General features: G+C 52.8%; 4 protein-coding genes; 2 read left to right on the forward strand and 2 right to left on the reverse strand.

The window, feature by feature from the left end:
• The first annotated feature begins 993 nt into the window (after positions 1-993).
• CHC_T00005786001 (hypothetical protein) lies at positions 994-2,199 on the forward strand. The gene has a single exon (XM_005717316.1). The coding sequence runs from the start codon at positions 994-996 to the stop codon at positions 2,197-2,199; it is 1,206 nt and encodes a 401-aa protein (XP_005717373.1).
• Position 2,200: 1 nt separating this feature from the next.
• On the reverse strand, positions 2,201-2,448 carry CHC_T00005787001 (hypothetical protein). XM_005717317.1 is given in 2 exon segments: positions 2,201-2,277; positions 2,278-2,448. 1 exon segment carries the CDS (start codon positions 2,446-2,448, stop codon positions 2,278-2,280), a length of 171 nt encoding a protein of 56 aa, XP_005717374.1. The 3' UTR covers positions 2,201-2,277.
• An 8,454-nt stretch (positions 2,449-10,902) lies between these two features.
• On the forward strand, positions 10,903-11,026 carry CHC_T00005788001 (hypothetical protein). XM_005717318.1 is given in 2 exon segments: positions 10,903-10,998; positions 10,999-11,026. The coding sequence occupies 1 exon segment, from the start codon at positions 10,903-10,905 to the stop codon at positions 10,996-10,998; it is 96 nt and encodes a 31-aa protein (XP_005717375.1). The 3' UTR covers positions 10,999-11,026.
• A 1,392-nt stretch (positions 11,027-12,418) lies between these two features.
• Positions 12,419-17,744, reverse strand: CHC_T00009310001 (WD40-repeat containing protein). XM_005717319.1 is given in 2 exon segments: positions 12,419-12,737; positions 12,738-17,744. The coding sequence occupies 1 exon segment, from the start codon at positions 17,742-17,744 to the stop codon at positions 12,738-12,740; it is 5,007 nt and encodes a 1,668-aa protein (XP_005717376.1). The 3' UTR covers positions 12,419-12,737.
• Positions 17,745-19,348: the final 1,604 nt, after the last annotated feature.

Genomic DNA, 19,348 nt, shown 5'->3' on the forward strand with positions numbered 1-19,348 from the left:
GCGGCACCCAGCGCAAAAGGAGTGATGAAATGGACATTGCGGACAACGGCCCGCTTGCAGAGAGGTACCTGAAGCAGTTGGCAGTGCTAGCTGATAAAGGCTATCAAGGCGCTGGGGAGTTTTGTAGAATTATTCATCCCAAGCGCAAACCACAAGGCTTGTGTTTGTCTCCCGCGGATGTTTTGACAAACAAGTTTATATCTAGTGACCGCATTTTGGTAGAGAACTATTTCGGACGTTTATGCGGGCTTTGGAATGTGTTAGGATCGAAATGGAACTGGTCCGAGATTAATTATGACCCCATATTTCGTCTATGTCTAGGGCTGACGAACTTCCACATACGCTGGAAGCCGCTGCGGGATGACGACGTGCAGTTATACCATCAGCTTACAAGCAGGTGGTATCACATTGGGAATTCTCAACTCGAACGACGCCGAAGGATACAGATGCGCTATCGTCAGAGACGAGCGGACTTCGTGCAACGCCAATTTCGTGCAGAGGGGGTGAGGGAGCTGTTTGGGAGACAGCCAAGCGAAAGTATGTAGGGACAGCAGAAAGATACTGTACTATCGTAAAAGTATCATTTTTGCTCTCGATTTTTATGCATTGCTGTAGAGGGCGTTGAGTCGGCTGTTGGAGTCCACTACAGCATATTTTAGCTCACCTTCAAAAGGACCGAGTCGTCCTGCAATTGTCACTGTTCTGCGCAAACCCCCTTCATTTGCGTTGGGAGACCTAATGACTCTCTGAACGGCCCGGACAGTCATTCCTCCCTCATGTCGTTGGTCAGCGGCACGTCCCCTTTTGCTCAGTGGTTATCACAATCATACCGTACATTGGCGACATCTTCTTGCGCCTTTCGTGCGCGGTCGTGCGTCTCCGTCCTCCGCATCTCCCGCTATACCCTGCACCTTTATACGACATGCCCCAACCTTCCGACATCCGCGCCCAGCCTCAATCCTCCGCTCCCCATCATCCGTCGCCACTGCGTCGATGACGTTTGACCGCCTGCCGCAGGCCGTGGCCTTTCTGCAGCAGCTCGTCGACAGCCACCCGGACACCGTGTATGGGTATTGCGCAATGGACCGCACCGAGGCCACGTGGCCCGACGCACCCGCTAAGAGCCTCTACTCGGCAAACATCTTCAGCCCCGCCCTGCGGAGCGAGCCCAACTCCACGTCCACGAGCTCCGGCGATGAGAAGGGCCTCTCCGCCGCAGAGCGGCAGCAAGCGGTTGCTGATATTGGGCACCACACAGTGACCAACTACTACCGGTGCACGTTTGACGGGGCGGAGATTGAACTTGACAACTTTCGCGGGTGCTCCATGCAGCCGGAGCAGGTGGTCTTATTTGTGACGGATGACGAGTTTTTCAAAAGGGCGTCGCTCGTCGCGGAAGACCCCCTCAACCAGGTAAGGGTGGAGCTTCTCGCGCCGCGGCCTTCGACGTCGTCATCATCATCATCCTCGTCACTGATGCTGGACGAGCGCAAGACAGGCGTCACGGCCGACTTATCGCTGAAGAACATCTCCGTCGTGGGCGGGTGCGCCGTGGTACAGGCGGTGGTAACGGCGGTGAGCCTAGGCGAGGCGGAATTCGTGCAGGCGATTTACCGAGACACGTACCTTGCCAAGCGCGCGGTGGCACTCGACGTACCGCGCTCCAAGCTGCCGTTCTACCCACTGGACAAGCAAACCAAAACGTTGCTGCGGCAGATGCCGTCGGCGATGTGGGTGGTGTCAACCAGCGCGGCCCACGGGGAGGATCTGGCGATGACGGCGACGTCCGTCACGGTGCCTGCGGCGGCGCGCGGGATGATGTGCTTCAATGTGGGGCACTCGAGCGCGTTCTACGCGGGGCTCGGCGGGGTCGGGGCGGGCGTGAGGCTGTTCGCGCTTTCGACAAGGCAGAAGGACATTGTCGAGCGGTACGTGACGAGGGCTGCGTTGGGGAAGGAGGATAGGACACGGGTGGAGGAAGAGTGCATGGTGGCGGCAAGTTGCACGATTGAGCATACCGAGGATGTGCAGGACCATCACATTGTTTTGACGAAGATTGACGGCGTCAAGGTGCCGGAGAAGGACGAGGAGGGGTTGATGCCTTTGGTTTGGCAACACGGAAAGTTGATCACGGAAAGTCGATCACGTAGCGGTAGGCGCCGGGTGCTGAGAGTCGGCCCTTGTGCGCTACAGTATTAAATTATATAAACGCTTTTTTAATTGAAACAAGGTCTTGAGCAAAGAAAAATGCAGCAACTCACAACTCAGAAATGGCCATTAGACTCGCCCCTCCCGGTGCACCGCCGTTCCCATCGCCGCCCTCTCGTTTCCCCCCCTTTCTATCCCGATCGCCTCCGCCGACGACACCCTCATCCTCACTGAAGGGAACGTCATCCAAGCCCTCGACGGTGAACAAAACACACACTCGTTCTCTCGTTCTCCCGCCATTTTTTGTACACGTACAAGTATGTGAAATGTATTGCAGAAGGGACTTCTATGGTTGCGGGTGGTGGCAGCTCGTAGTATCCGCGCGTCGCGCAGCGGTAGGGCGAACGAGGGGGGGAACGATAGTCGCGAGAGAGGGATGTGGCGCGGCGAAGAAGGAAGGGCACAATGTCCCCCGGGGTCGTAGCCTTGTCTGCCCCCCCCCGGTGCGCCGACCAATTCTGGTCGGCGCTATTTCAATAAAATTGTAGACCTAAATTATCCGTCGGCAGCGCCGGTCGCCGCCGGCGCTTTAGCCCGCACACGTGGCCTATTACCACGTGGCCCAACTACACACCCCCCGTTGGCATACTTCGGCGCCGTCGACGGCGGGGGGGCGTGCAACTAGGTCTCTCCCGACGCTGCTCCCGTGATCCGCACCGACGTATTCCAACACAAACCCTTATCAATCCCCATCTCCCTTTTCCGCATCGGGTGCACGAACGCCGAGTTATACCGCGTCCCATTTCCTGCCCAGCCGCAACTCCTTGAATCCCTTCCGCAATTACCCCTCCAAATCTTCCTCGTGCGCTTTCCCGTCTTGGCGTATTGCAATGCCTCGTGGTGTCTCGTCACGCAGCGCGCCCGTGCAGCAACACCCATCCGGAAGGCAGCTGAATATGAGCCCGAGGGCCACGGTACCGACCGGGAGGGTAGCGACGGGTGCTCAGGGGCAGCGAGGCATCACCACTGTAACATGCAGAGGGAGGAAAGTCTCCTTCGCGAGCTTCACCACCGGACGGTTGGCGTCTACCGTGGACCTTTTCGAGAAGGACACAAGGACTACTGTGGGAGCGCGCGCGTTCTTCGAAGCGCTCCCCATCCCCAGCGACAACGTCGCGGCCCTGTCTGCTTGGGTCGCGGCGAGGCCTACAGCGCGCTTCGGATTGATGCAGCTCCGTCGACTTGGCTTCACCGACGACCTCCGTGCCGCAGACAAGTATTGGAAATCGAGATCGAAGAAGGTGATGGAAACTCATGAAGGCGGTGGCAGGGTAAGGAAATGTGGGGATGTCGGTAAGGAAGGGAAGGCGTATGAGATTCGCCGCGTCGCGTTCAGCTCAGGCCGGGACTCTCGATTCGTTGGAAGAGCGGGCCCCGGGTACTTCGCCTCCGACCTTCTTCGAGGGGGACCGTGTACGTTCTGGCCCATTGCGTTTCACACAATTGAAACGCATCGTCTAGGAGGGGATTCCACCCTGGACGCTGAGCTGGGCAGTGGGATTGAGTCGGACTTGGAAATATTTCCTGGACGGATTGGGCGGCAGGGGTGCTCGGTGGAACTTGTTTACAATCCGGGCCGGCAGGCAGCGTTTCTCGACGCACTCGACGATTGGTGCACGGAGCACCCTGACAGATTTTACACTCTGAGCTGTCCCGGTGATCGTGGTCCGTCAAGGCATGCCGCCTCTCTGCATTCAAGCTTGCCGGTATTCGCAAGGTCCTGTCACGGCCAATGCTTGCGAGCAGCCTTGGCGAACGGCATCCATGCCCTGCAGGGACCCGAAATCGCCCTCAGCATGCTTCAGCGGGGCGTAATGGCTTGTCGGAGCCTGGCAGACGCATCTGCCTGGGTGCAGAACAACATCAAGGTTCTGGGGCTCCGACAAATTAAAGTGGACCGGGGCATGACCGAGGAGGAGTGGTTGCGTTATCAACGGACCGGCATCTACCTCGTCCGGCTTTCTGGAATGAACCGCGATGATGAGGAGGTTGACCACGTTGTTGCATACGACGCAGGCCGTCAGGTTGTCTTCGATTGCGTTGAGCGCTTTGCTCTTCGTGTCAGTTCCCAGATTTTTGACGTGTGCGTCGGGGACGACTCGCAATTCATGGGCATCTCCGAGATGAGGCTCCTCTACGCTCAAGAGGTAGGCAAGAGAGTGGCTTCTGGTAAGAAGAAGAAGCCGAATAAGCGCATCTCTTATAGCGTCAAGCGGGAGCGCAGGAGTGAGAAGAAGGGGAATGAAGCCAAGTTTACCCACAAGAAATCGAAAACGAAAAGCGTCATTATTGATGATGAGGAGTGATCAATAAACTTGGGAGACCCTTTGTGATGACTTGAATGTCTCTGCGTCCAAGAATCCACTCCTCATCACGTCGTTTAGTTTCTTGAACATGTCCAAATTTCTCTTCGTGAGGGCGTCTGCGAAGTTCCGTTTTCCGGCTATCCATTGCATGACGCTGATCTCCCCGGTCTCATATGAGTCCCTCATCCTTGCCACAGTGGGACGAAGACGATAGTCACTACCCTCGTGTAAGGTTGTCACCGTTGAGAACAGGCCATGAGAGTCGACCGTTAGCACAAACGGGAGAGGATGCTCTGCAGAAAACACCACTTTCAGTCTTTCCGCTATCATTGATCCCCGGTCAGCAGACGTGGCTGCAGCGAGTATCTCGGCGCCGATTGAGGAAAAGGCTACGCGAGTTTGCTTGCAGCTCAACCAGTCTATGACGTGATACAACCCCACACCCCCCGCTGGCAGGTATATACCCGAAATATAACCTGTCTGTCCATAAGAGGTCGACCCGTGACTCGCGTCCGAGAAGGCGAGGTACGAGGGTGTAACGTCGAGATTATTTGGAGAACGGAATGTGATGTCTGCTTCGAGTTTGTTGATTTCCACCAGTAACTTGTTTGCCGTAATTAGGTTTGAGACCTTGAGGCGTCCTACAGCTTGCTGCAGGAAACTGGCTGCGAAAGAAGCTTGAGGTAAAATACCGTGCCCCAGGAAGTTGAGCGATCCTGCGAGGCCTTGGTAGGCTGTGAGCTCTGTCGCCGTACATGGTGAATCGAACTGTTTGCGTCGCTCCCGAGTGACGGCAAGAGGCTTTATCGTTCCCAGGTATTCCTTCATGCTGATGTGAACTGTTCGATCGTCATTTTGATGTATGTGCAACCTATTGAATATCAGGTCCCGACCAGTGACAAAACGACCAATCTCAAATCGTTTCAGCATGCTTTCATGGAATTCGTCAATGTCCTTCTGGGATCCAGCCATGAGAAAGTCGTCGACAACTTTGCAAATGGCGAGGAGGATTCCTCCGTCTAGTCGGCGCTTGATGAACAGTTGAGGGAGTCCGGGCACTTCTATAATCCCTTGCCCAGACATCCACCGTTCGACTGCTAGCTGCCAAATTCGACCGGACTCTACGATGCCGTAGGCTGGCTTCAGCAGCTTCCAAATCCCTTTGTGCATGGATGTCCAGCCCTTTGGTGGCCTCACGTATATACTGCGAGTTAGCCAACCTCCCTGCATGTACGCACTTTTGACATCGATGGAGCCCAGGGCCATTCCGAGAATCGCCGCAATTGACAACACGATGCGGATAATCGGAAATTGCGCTGTTGCGGAGTCCTTGCGGACTTTTTCCTTATCCCGGTCACGATTGCCATGAGGGACGAGCCTACACTTCAACTTTAACTTGTCCGTCTCACCTTCGTGTTTCAACTGAAAGAAGTGATGAGACGAAATCAAGTTTGCATTCGGAGGAAGCCGGCTGATGTGGAGTTCTTCGTAAGCGCCATCGTAATTCTCCTTCTCCTTCGCAATGGACTTATCGATCACCCACTGAGGGACGAATTGGAGTTGATGTTCTGACAGAGGTTTGTCCCCGAGGACTTCTCTTGCTCTTTGTAGGATCTCTTGTTCTGAAGTCTTGAGGGAGCAAGGAAAGTCTGGGGGCGACATAATCGGTACATTTCCGACATCCTTCGAGGGTTGCGGAGGTTTGTACTCTTTGGTAATGTCGTTCTGGTGTGAAGTTCCTCTTTCCTTTCTCCTTCCAAAGAGAGAGTGTGAGAACAACAGGGAAGAGTTTCCAACATCAACAGCAGGCTGCTCGAAACTGGAGCGCCGTGGCCGTGAGGGATTTCCGGCAAATAGAGTTAGGGAATTTGGATGTTTAGCCCACAGAGCGTGCTCCTTTTCAAAGAAATCTAAGGCCTCCACAGTGTCCGAAATTCCTCTGTCCTCCAGTTCTGTTGTATCCAAGTCAGGTACGGCTGGCTGGATGGCTTCCTCAGTCTCGTATTCCGGTGTGAATTTGATTCTTGCCCTCGGTTCGTCGGCTTCAGCATTCCACGGGAACATCGCCGGCAATGGAGAGTCTTCTCCGAGAATATCGCTTGGGACTTCAGGCGGTGCAGCCGGGTCTACTCCTGTGAACTCGTCTTCTTCCACTATAGAGGACGAGCGAGGAAAGACATAGTTCATTTTGTCAAGTTCTTGCAGGAGAGAAGACCTCGGCGCGACTCGCACATCCTCGAAGGCTGCCCGGATTGGCAGACCGTTGTGGCTAGGTTTGCTCGAGATTGAAACTGAATGTGGGTCTAGTTCTCGAACATATCCTTTCTCCCATTTCCCGAACTTCAGGCCTTTCTTGAAGTAATATACTGGAGTGTTTCTCTGAAGCAGGCATGGATCAATGGTGCGAGGATTCCTCGTCGTCTCTAGGAGCTGAAGCGCACGACGGGCCACTTGCTCTTCGTGTGCAGCTATCAGCTCCTGTCTCACTCGAGACTGCGGAAGACCCCCCAGCGAAGGAGTGTAGCCCCTGGATAGCTCGAAGCTGCTCAGCTTCTTGTTGCCGTATAGAATGTTGCTTATGAACGTCGCTCGCGACACAACATCATGCCGTCCTGTAGCAGCTCCTCGTTCTTGGGCGAAGTACTCGGCGTCTCTGATGAAACGTTCTGCGATTAGACGAATCACTGCGTTTTTTCTTTCGACAATCCCGAGCTTATTATGGCGACGAGCCGGACGAGCTTCGAATCTGGCGCCAATGTAAGCGATGAACTCTTTGAACCTCCGGTTGTTGAACTCTTGGTCTGCTGATACAAGTTCAGGGGCTCCATGGACGTTGCACCATTGTGCCTCGAACTCCTTTGTGGCGAGGTCCATCTCCCTGGAGTCCAGGAGGGCGGTCACCGAGAATCCGGTGTGCACGTCGACCAGATGGAGTATCGGCTTCTTGCAGAGCTCGACAATGTACATGAAGTCAATCTGGACGTGGCTGTTGAAGGAGGCAAGGATCTTGCTAAAAGAGACCTTGCGAGAGATCAGTGGTCTCCCCGTAGATTTGCAAGAAGTGCACTTGCTTACGACGGTGCTCAGGGCTTGCCGCAGAATTGGAGTAAGAACTCCGCCTCTCTTGCAAAGCGTCAACATGTCCTGCAAAGGTAGATGGCTGAACCCATGAAGCCGGACGGCAAATTGTTTGGAAACCCTGCCATCCGAGAACCTCTCCCTCTTCAACGCTGATCGATCACCCTTTTTCACAAAAAGGGTCCGATACGTGGCAAAGTACGCCTTAAACGTTGACGTCTTGGATGGGACAATGAAGAGGTATGTTCTCTTGGCGTCCTTGTCTTCCAATGAGACGGGTTCGCTGTACGTCTGCAGCGTTAGCTGCTTTCTTGAAATGCCGCGAACCCCTGCGGGAATTACGAGAAGGTTCTCCGGACCCAGCAAACGAGATTGGTGAAGGATCTCGTTGCCGAGTAACAGGAAGCCGTTACCGGGTGTCAAATAGAACGGAATCTTGGCTTCCTGTCCGAAGACATCCTTGACCGGCATATCCCATATGGCGATGGTAAGTTCCGCTTCGCTGCAGTGCATGCCATACCCGTGGAAGAAAGGGTCGCAGTCCAAAAGTCGCAGCTCGAAGGAGATACCGAGAGCAAGGCACAACGCCGCCGCAGCTTCGATCCCTCCGACGCTGCGTGGACATCCGACGTCCAGAATCGGGTTAACGTCTTCGAGACCCGTTCTGACGTCTGACACGGCTCCACGATCCGACATAAGGCTTAGATGTTTCCTTGTCCGGAGCTGGAGCCTGGGCGAAAAAAATTCTTTTGCTGCCTTTGTCCCTGGGAAGAAGTCATTTGGGTCGGATTGGGACGCCGCTTCGTCATGGTGTATTTGCTGGGAAATTTGCAACGCATATCTCCAGCATAGTGGTCTTCATCGCCGCAGTCAAAGCAGACTTGCCTCCGAAGGTTGGGGGGAGGAAGCGACTTCTCACTTGGTCCACCTTCCCCTCGACCTCTCTTTCCACGACGGGTCTTGTTGTTGATGTCATCCTTTGCATGCCTGATTTCACCTCGAGCACCCACTTTACGATCGGACCTGTATCCAACTGAAAATAGGGCTTGCTGCACGTTGCGTTGGACCAGAGATTCTACTTCTCTCATGCTCATCGACGAAGAAGGGCTGAACGCCGTGAGAGTGAGGTTTCCAAGAACGGAAACGGCGTCATCAAGATTGAGTCGACAGGCTTGCTTTTTCGAAAGGATCCTTGACTCGACTGAGGCGTCAGAGGAGTTGGTTGCCGTCGGGATAACAATGCGTTCCAAGCATTCGGCGAACTTGTTAGACTCTGAAATAGCTCCTCGGCGATACTTTTTCATGGCCCGCAACAACCCGTCCGCACCTTTAGACTGATTGTAGGAGAGCGGACCATGCAGATCCTCCAAAACTTGGTACTTCTGCTTCAAGTCTTCTACATCCTTCAAAAAGCTTCGGGGGACTTGCACGGTGTCTTGAGAGTCACTATTGTGACATTTTTCTCGATTTTCTGCAAGGGCAATTAGCTGAAGCTTTGCGTTGGTAAGCGTACCCTCCTCCAAGTTTGCATTATTGAGGAGAGTGATTGCCAACACCTCGGCGATTTGCGAGCCGCTAGTTACATTTGAATGCATGAGGTGTTCGGCTGCAAGACCACGGAATCTTGAAACAAATACGGAGAGATCTTCATTCTTCTTTCTGCGACACGTCGTGACCTTATTATAAGAGTTGATTAAACGGGTTACGACTGCAATGGGAGGATCGACGGCGATCAACTCCACAATGTCAGCCACAGCCGCAATCTGGTCCTCCTGCTTGTAGTCGATGATCTTCTTGGCCTGAGCTTCATCAACGATAGATTGTTGAGCGCTCGGAAGGCCGCGGTCGTACAAGACGCGCCCAAGTGTGGCAAAGATTGTCTTGTAGACCCGATCAGGGCCCGAAAGAGCGGAGTGCTTGATAAGATCCACCCAGCGGTAGACCTTCTTGCGCCAATCCTGAAGATCACCATTCGGGTAAAAGAATGGGGGATCTAAGCGCGAGCGCAGGTCTTTCTTTTCGTTCAACCCTGGGCCCATAACTATGGTTGCGGGTGGTGGCAGCTCGTAGTATCCGCGCGTCGCGCAGCGGTAGGGCGAACGAGGGGGGGAACGATAGTCGCGAGAGAGGGATGTGGCGCGGCGAAGAAGGAAGGGCACAATGTCCCCCGGGGTCGTAGCCTTGTCTGCCCCCCCCGGTGCGCCGACCAATTCTGGTCGGCGCTATTTCAATAAAATTGTAGACCTAAATTATCCGTCGGCAGCGCCGGTCGCCGCCGGCGCTTTAGCCCGCACACGTGGCCTATTACCACGTGGCCCAACTACAACTTCACTATACATGTATATATCACTTTTCAGGAAATTTTGTCATGGAGTCTCACTGGATTTCACTTGCTCTAAATGTTAAGACATGTAGGTGTCACTGAGTGTATTCATGTCGAGCACGATGAATCATGTGATTCACAACCATACTGTTGTGCCTAACCAAGTTGTTTATTGGTGTCCAGGGGCGATGCCGATAATCCTCCCGACGTCACTGGAATCCATTTGATTCCACTCTCCGCATGACGAGAGTCCACTCGACTCCTCAGGAATCCATCTGATGTCTCGTTCTCGTCTTCCTTCTCGCCCAGTTCCTTCCTTGATGTCATCTATCCTACTGGCCACAACTCTACGTTGTAATTGGTCTCGAACAGCATATTACTGCCTTGCCTACTACCGAATGCAAGCGGTACTGCCTCTACGGTGTCACTCAAAAATATATATTGTTTTGGTTTTGGCTGCGGTGTCACATGCAGAGCAGAAACGGCCCCTCTCACAGCCTGCTCCGCTGCGGCAGGCTGTGAGAGGGCAAGCTGTGAGAGGGCAGGCTGTGGGAGGGCAGGCCATGGGAGGGCAGGCTGTGGGAGGGCAAGCCGTGGGAGGGTAGGCTGTGAGAGAGGTGCGGTTTGTTTTGTTCTGCCGCCGTGGCGCAGCTCCGCTGCGGCAGAACGGAACCGCTGCGGCAGAACGGAACAAGCTGCCACGCATCCTACGCATGCCACGCATGCCACGGAGGCCACGGAGGCCACGCATGCCACGTTTGATCTAGACCCACCTCCCGCTCATCCAGATGCGATGCACGTCCTACAACCGCGGGATCAAGCCAAAGGTTGCAACGTGTTTCTGACTGTCGTACCTCCGATGAGTGAGGCCCTCCTTTAAGACAGCATGGACGGGCATGTTTGGACATGTATGGACGTCAGCGTGCACCTGATTGGTCCATTAAATACTTTTCTTAACAGTATGATGGCGCACACAAAGTTAAAATAATGGAATCTGTCACTACCAACGTGCCATACGAGAGCACACCATTGGCTGTCGCCTACCGCATAAGTGCGATTGAATTCAATCTTGATCCAATTTAGCATACATTAAAATTCAATTTAATCATTTTATTGACGTCTCTGAATGCCAGTACACGGGGATCGCGATATAGTGGCCTCCCTCTGTCAGTGGGCCGAAAACGGCACTATATCGAACCAGGCACTGTAAGATAATGAGATTTGCGGCTTTTTTGCAGCCACTTCCTTGCATCACTGCTCAGAAAGACCGTTCGCAAGACGCCATCACTCATACTTTGCATCTTCACTACAGACTCAAGTCTAATCAAGCATTTATGTCATTAGTAGCTTCCGAGCCGTCGCATTGACTTCCTCCATTTTTGCAGCAATAAATGCCAGCCTACACTTTTGCAGATGTCCAATTGCATCATCGACCCTGCCTTTTTCCGCCATAGTCTCTATTCTAGTAAGCAACTGCATAATATCTTTCCGCGGCGGCAGCGGCTCTCGAGCAGTACGTCCATCCAACTGCCTCTCTGGAGACCCTTAGTTTTTGGCTCAAAATTCGCGCCACCCGCAAAAGGGTATCGGAGCTGGCACTAACAAAGATGGCACTCTATCGCGACCCCCCTGTACACTTGAAAAAAGGCGGGAGGCTGGCAATCGAAGGAGATGCGATTCGTCTCCCGACAGAACCAAACCAAGACCCAAAAAGACATCCTTTCTACCCTCTTCCCTATCGATAGCCCGGTATGATGCACCCCTTGAGCCAATTTACGGATCACGGCGCGCTGACACAATACATTAAATTATTGGACATGTAATATTTTGAAAATCGCAAACATATACATCCAAACATGGCTGTCCATGCTGTCTTAAAGGAGGCCCTGAGAATGTCCGGCGAGCAAGAATGGCCGCGGCAGGAAACAATGTCGTCTCTGGCCATCCCACCGAGCACAAGGAAGGCACAAGGAAGAGTGCCTGGCCTCGGTCTACTTGACGGTTTACACCGTGTAACCACAAACAAGTGCTGATCGGATAGCCACGGCGGTATCCCGTACCCCTGTCTTCTTCCTCCCTGTTTCCAACCATCTCTTAAGAGATGGTTGGAACAGGGACACTCAACACACTTACACATTAATACACATTAATGTGTGAGTGTCCGTGCACGAGCAGTTGCCCGTGTCCAAACAAGGCAAAACCTCCATTTCACACAACCTCTTCATGCTCCATCATGCTCCCCCCACCACTACCAACAAGCCACAGCCTCCCGACCACCGCCCGTCTTCGACGCTACACATGCCGTCGACCTCAACGCTAACACCGTCGTCAAGGTTTCTAATACCTGACAAAGCGAAAACCACCGCAAATCCGCCGTGCATATCTTGAACTTCCTACTACAACGACTGATATCGCATGTGCCTGTTCTGCCTTCAGTTTTGTTTGCTGGTCTCGCTACGCGCAGTCTCTACGTTGGACGGCACTATTCCCCGCACAGTGACGCAACTGCGCGCGACACATAGAAAAGATGTACCGGCTACTTTTTTTGCGGAGAGGGGCATCGAGGCGTCGGGTAACTAGAAACAACTTCAAATACATACAAATTTCTCCTGGCACATCATCCCTTACTACATATACCGTGGGTACAACCCCTCCTGTCCTGGCCGGGACATCCCCTTTTGCCCAGTGGTTATTCACACACTCACAATCACACTACTGCACGAGCTCGTAAAAGTACAGTTTTGCTTCTACCTGGATCGCAATGTGCCGACCTGAAGTAGAACAGTACCAACGACAGGACCAACGATCTCCCGCAACGGTTGCTAGGCGGCTGTCTTGTAGAACACTCCATCTCCCTTTTGCCGAATCCTTAGTTTCCTCTCCAGTTTCCTCTCTAGATCCGCCGCCGTGAGTTTGCCCTCATTCGTATCGATGAACTGGCGCAGATCGCTCTCTTTGAGATACCCAACATCATCGTATTGCTTTTCGCAGACAGCGCTTTGACTCGTCACGGACAGGATTCGTAACGTTCCTCCACGTCTGTCCAACGTTCCTCCACCCAACGTCGCCATTCGCGACCCGTCCCGGAACCAAGCAATCTGCGCAATCTCCATTCGATATTCTTCACTGTTTGTGCACCTTAACATCACCCCTGTCTCAATATCCCATATCGCGAGCTCTTCTCCAATTCCAAGGGCTACGCGTCGTCCGTCGTCAGACCATTCCAGCGGATAGCGTGGTAAACCATACTTATAATATCTCTTGAGCTGGTACCGATATGTTACATCTGTCTCCCAATTCCAGATCATAACTCCGCCTCTGCTTGGTTTCCCATTTTCATCATTTTCAACCATATTATATCCAGTTGACGCGATCCATTTGTCATCTGGAGACCACTTCACCGCATGAGGGAACAGAGCCCGCCCAACAGAGAACGGAGCCCGCTCAACAGAGAACGAAGCCCGCACACCTTCTTCACCTTCTCTCCAGGGCCGCTTGACAAAGTTGAACCAATCTATGTGAACTTCGTCTGCAAATTCGTCTGAATACCACTCAAGCAGACCTTGGTCCGCAGCCCATTTCAGGCCGACCGAATCTGGGACACGTTCGGGGGCATCGCCCATCGTCTCTCCTGTCTTGGCGCCCCGCAGCACGACCCTGCCATCTGTATGCCCACATGCCACCCTGATCGCCTCTCCCGTTCTGGCGCTTAACAGCACGACCCTGCCCTCGTTACCCATACCGCCAAGCGCGATCTTCGTGTCGTTTCCAGCCCACGCCATGCACCCGATGTCCATGTAGGCGTCTGTGATTCTCTCCCATAACTTGTTCCCAGTCTTCCCGTCCCACAACCCCATCCCCCTTCCAAACGACACGAACACCCTCGTCCCATCATTGGACCAACATGCTTGTGCGTAACCACCCTTGGCCCAGTCTTCCCACAACTTGTCGCCCGTCTTGCTGTCCCACATCGCAAACGTTCCATCTTCTGCTGCCGTAAACACCCGCTTGCTATCTCTAGACATCTCCAGACAATACACATGGCTTACGTGTGTCTCAGCATCCCCCCACATCTTCTTCCCCGTCTTCACATCGTACATCACTACGTCTCCGTCTCCAACCACAGTAGCACATATGTCATCGCTTGACCACGCAACAGCCGTGAATTCTTGCCCTTCCTTGTTGACCTTGTCGACTTCCTCTTCCTCCTCCTGCACCCTCTCCAGATTATCCCACCTCCAAATGACAATATTGAAATTCTCATCCGCAGAAAACATCCGCTTTCCATCTTCTAGCCAGCCCAAGACCACAACATGCGACCCGTGTGTCGCCATGTGCCGCCGTACTTCTGCCCCGGTCTCTGTGTCCCTCACAGAAACCCCGTGGCTACTGGAAGCAGCCAACCATCTCCCATCCCCGGACAGAGATATTGCCGTTGCCAAAAAATCATCGAGAAGAGAAGATATTCTCTTCCCCGAGCGTCCGTCCCGTACCGACACCACACCCTGCTTGCCACCACCCTTCTTGCCACGGTGCTCGCCACAGTACAACAGCGTCCCGTCCTCCGACCATGAAAGACAGCGAACGTATTCCAAAGGCGCGCTTTCCGCGATACTCCTACCAGTCTCCCCGTCAAAGATCCACAATCTTGCTTCAGATAGTCCCATCTGGAACACGCACGCGACCCGCTTTCCATTGTTCGACCACGAAATCGACCCGTTGGTCCAATCGGCTAGTCGAATACTCGGCACGCCAATCACCCGAACCATCTCCCCTGTCTCTGCACACAGTATCAAAATTGACCCGTTTGAGCCGCATTTTCCTGTGCACGCCAACCGTTTCCCGCCCGGAGAAAGCGATACTTGCTGAACAACATGGCCCCCCATATTCGCTGCCTCCTTGATCTTCACACCTCTCTCAACATCCCACAACACAACCACACCATCTTCTCTCCCAAACGCTACTCGCTTTCCATCCCCCGTCAAGTCAAAAGGGCGACTGTAAAACCTCTCCAGGTGCCCTACATCCAGTTCCTGTCCGACTCGCTCTGCTGTAGCTCCTGTATGCATATCCCACACCTGCACGCTTGTTCTATCTGCCTGTACTACCGCTACGTACTTTCCGTTCTCCGACCAAAACCTTCTCACACCCCATGCCACTTCAAACAACACGTTTTCTTCCATTTCCCCGTCCCGGAATGTCCGACGAAACAGATGCTCCTTACCCCCCCAAGCGATCACTTCGTTCTTATCTGCAAACAGATGCTTCATCATTCCCCCCCAAGCGATCACTTCGTTCTTAGCTGCGCATCCCGACATTCCCACCACCCTCCCCTGGTCCGGAAATATGTGTTGCACCGCGCCTGATACGTTCAAGCCAGGTGTAAGCGACTTCAACCACGGCTTCTCCGCAACTTCCTCTATCCTGCGTAAGAACTCTCCAATTACTTCCGACTCGTTCCTGAATCTCAACAGACCATCGTACAGCTGAAACAATACCTCTCTCGAACTTCGACGAACAAAGGACGCACTCAGCCTCGCCTGTCTAGCAATCTTCTGCAACGACCACAGCCTGCCTCCCGCTTCGCACCGTTCTCCGTCTTCCCCGGCTACGTCCGTCAAAATCTTGAAATCCTCTTGAAGATTTAGCCCCTCTGCCCGAGTTAACTTCTCTGCCACCCACCTGGCATCACTCAAAACATCCCACAAATCCTCGCCCAGCTGCGCCCCCTTGAGATGGCGGCACAAATTGTGTCGGAAATACTCGTCCTCCACCATATCCTTCTTCCACCCTCTCCCGCAAACCCACGGCGGCGCTTCTTGCCTGTTCTCACTCTCGTTCCATTGCCATTCTTGCACAAGCTTTTCATGCCACCTCTTCTCTCCCCCATTCCCACATCTCTGTTGCACGTAATCGAGCTGCAAATCGTGCAACCTGACTCCGGCGATCTTGCGACCACTTGACACTCCATCCTTTCGTTCCACTAGACTGGCCTCCACGAATTCGTGCAGCACTTTCAATGCCTGAGCTTTTCCTTTCCGTCTCCATAACAAACAGAGCACACTCAACGGCAACCATCCCTGGCGCCGAATGACCACCAGCGACTCGTACATCTCGGCGTAGGACATCAACTGCCCATCTCCTCTGGTCTTCTTTCGATCCATCATGCACAGCGAAACTTCAAACGCCATTGACAGGTTCTCGTATAGGTACGTCCCATCCGCTCTTTCGTCCAATAATATTGACGATGTAGCTTCCAGACACTCCAAGTACTCATCAAGCACATTTTTCAGACAAAGTTCTTTCGCAATCTCACGATGTCTCGCAATCGCTCTGCCAACCACGGACAGCGCAAGCGGAAGCCCACCGCAAAATCTCAGTATCCTATCCGTTTGATCCCCCAGGCCCTCAACCTCTTCACGTTGTATGTCAGCAGACTTCAGCAAGATTTCCAGAGAAGAAGCATCTTCTTTTGTCGAAAATTGGATTTCTTCGCTTCCCTCCACCACGCCCCACTCTCGCGCTGTGAACGCTGTACGGCTGCTGTTCTCCACATCCGCAATTTCTCTCAGCCTTGACATGACTTTACTCCCGGCTATGCCTTCTCTCCCGACCATGCCTTCTCTCCAGACATCGTCGATAAGTAACAAAATCGTCTTCCCTTTGAACCACTCTGTGACCCTCGAAACCGCAGATTCTAGCACGCTTTCTTCACGCACCTCCTTCGCTTGCGTTTCCCCTCCGCTTTCTCTCGTGATGCGGGCCAGCTGTTCCATTACTCCTCGTTCTGTCGCGTCTTGACCGAGCACCAGCCAGTATATACCGTCGCAAAACCGGCTGCGAACCTCTTCATCCGAGGCCAGACCGCGTAGGGCGCAAGACTTTCCGATGCCTCCCATCCCCTTCGTCCCCACAACCCCTCCACGGCGCGCTCCAACAGCACCAACATTTTGACGGTCTCCCGGACGCAAAACACTCCGCCTCAATCGTTCTTCCGGAGCCGTCATACGTTCCGTACTGTTGCCAGCATCTTCACTGCGTCCAAACTTCAGTATGACATGGTCCGGGTTCTTTGGCACTTGAAACGAAGCCTTGAAGCCATCCACCTTCGGGTCCTCCGCGGATGTAGTACGCATTTGATGACGAGCATCGCCAATGGCGTCGCTCCTCTTCGCCTCTTCCTCGAATGGGCCATGAACGCCTTCTGTCACTACATCGCTCGAGTGCTCCTCACATTTCTTTTTCACAGCCAGAAATACTCGCTCCACAAGTTGTTTTCTTGCAAGATGGCTGAATTCGTCTTCCAACCGGTTCGTTGCCTTTTCGTCATTTTCTATCCCGGTGATATCTGCCAGCTCTTGTAGCTCCCTCTTCACCATTTCCGTGCTCGCCTCGCACTGTCGTTCCTCGCTAAAAAACTTCTCAACTTCAAAAATATTGTTTCCTTCATTATCCTGATGCTCACTGGGCTCCAACTTTCTACATTCCCGAATACTTAGTCTGTAAAACACCGGAATCAGTGTTGGTGGCTGCCTCCCACTCCTTATTGCTTCTTCCCTTCTACCTAGGAAGCAACGCAGTTCCCTCATCGTCCATTTTCGAGCGGCAAACTCGGGAGAAAGAATGAAAACACCGACCTTCGCAGATTTCATGGCCTTCGTCATTTCGTCCGGTCCGCAGTCACCGGGCTGCATTGATTTCTTGTCGAGGAAGAACTTTTTACCATCAGCTTCCAATTTCTCGAAAAGAGGACGTGCGATGTTTAGCTTATCCGGGCCAGCATGGCTTATGAACACATCGATAGAGTCTTGCTGGTAGCTTTCCTGCATTTTTAAGTAAATAGCCAGACGCCTAGGACAAGACAGAAAGAAAAGAAAAGTTGATGAGGTGCGGAGTGTGTTTGCGTGAAAACGGCGCCGGTCGGTCGAAAAACAGGGATGCGAAGGTTGATGGCCACGTTCAGCGCGTGGCACTCTTGTCTTTGTCAACGGTCAACGTGTCTACGGCGTTGTCAACGAAAGCGGAATGAGTGGGGACGTTTGTGTGGATGAGTAGGATGAGACGAAGTACTTGCGCTTGCTGTTTCGTGAATGAACGCTCGTAGAACTCGAGCGTGGAAGGAAGCACCCAGGGTATATTACAGCCTCGTAAATGAACGCTCGTAGAACTCCAGAGTGGAAGGAAGCAACCAGGGTGTAAGTGTTGACCCGCACCTTACAGTGTGCGGGTAGTCGTGCACAAATCCTATTAGTGTAATGCTGTAAGTTTACATCTCAGCGCCGTCGCTGTTGCTCGCGCTCGTCGTTGGGAGACTACACCCAAACATCGCAATTAGTCTGGGCTAGACTATAAAAAGTCAAGGATATATTTTCACCCTCACACGTAATAATGCGGACTGCACTAATATGTGTACCCGCACTATATGCATCACAACCTAAGATAGAGTAGACCAGACTAATTTTCAATGAACATATTAGTGAAGACTGCACTATTTTGATAAACACGCTATTGTCCAATCATAACCAGTCCATGTTAGCATATCGACACATTTTACTCATCATCAACATCAACAACGAGAGCGCCATCGAAGTGATTTCTATACTTCTGCACTATCTCTTGCAATTTTGGAAACAGCTGGGACTCTTCCCATTGTCCGTTGATATTACAAGCAAGACCGGTGCGGATCATAGCCTTTCGGGCGTACCTCACTCCATCTGCATCCCGCATCGCATTTACGTCCCTCACAACGGCTGCGGCCAAAGTCAAATAGTAATGTTTTCCCGGGTTAGGAATTTTCCCAGAAGCCGCCGCGAACCCATTCCGCATAATTACGTCCATCTTATATCTATCCCATCGTCCAAGCCATGCGTCCTTTAATTTTTGGATGACAAAGGAATCCGCCGGCTGAATCAAATCTGTGGCGTTAGGCGGAAAAAAGCGTAGTTCCGTGTTACACGCTTGCAACGCCTGCTCCAAGTTCTCCGACATCCCATGCCCCCCACAATTGTCAACAAACAAATACGTTTCTGCCCATGCGGCAAACATTTGAAAACCTTGCTCTCTGAAAAACCGTCTTGTCCATCCACCCTTTCGGGCCTGAACGATACGATACCCCTTGCACATTGTCTGGGACCCCCTGTATCGGATAACTTCTATTGGTATTCTGAAAATCCATAAGTGGCGCTTCAATAACAGCATCCCTTCCACCAGAGATCCTAACCATCATCGTCATTTTCTCAGACCCCGAAACCACGTCCGAATACTTCACTTCAGCTTCGCCACATTTTCCCAATGTCCTGTGATTATCCAAATTAATCAGAAAGTGCGTTTCGTCCGCATTACACACGTCATTTTCGTCCATTGCTCCAGAATGAAATGCACGAGCAACCATCCCAAGGTGGTACGCCACCTCCCTCTCAATATGGGATTGTTT

This window comes from Chondrus crispus, genomic scaffold, assembly GCF_000350225.1.
Source record: "Chondrus crispus Stackhouse genomic scaffold, scaffold_313, whole genome shotgun sequence".
In the NCBI taxonomy this organism is placed as follows: Eukaryota; Rhodophyta; class Florideophyceae; order Gigartinales; family Gigartinaceae; genus Chondrus; species Chondrus crispus.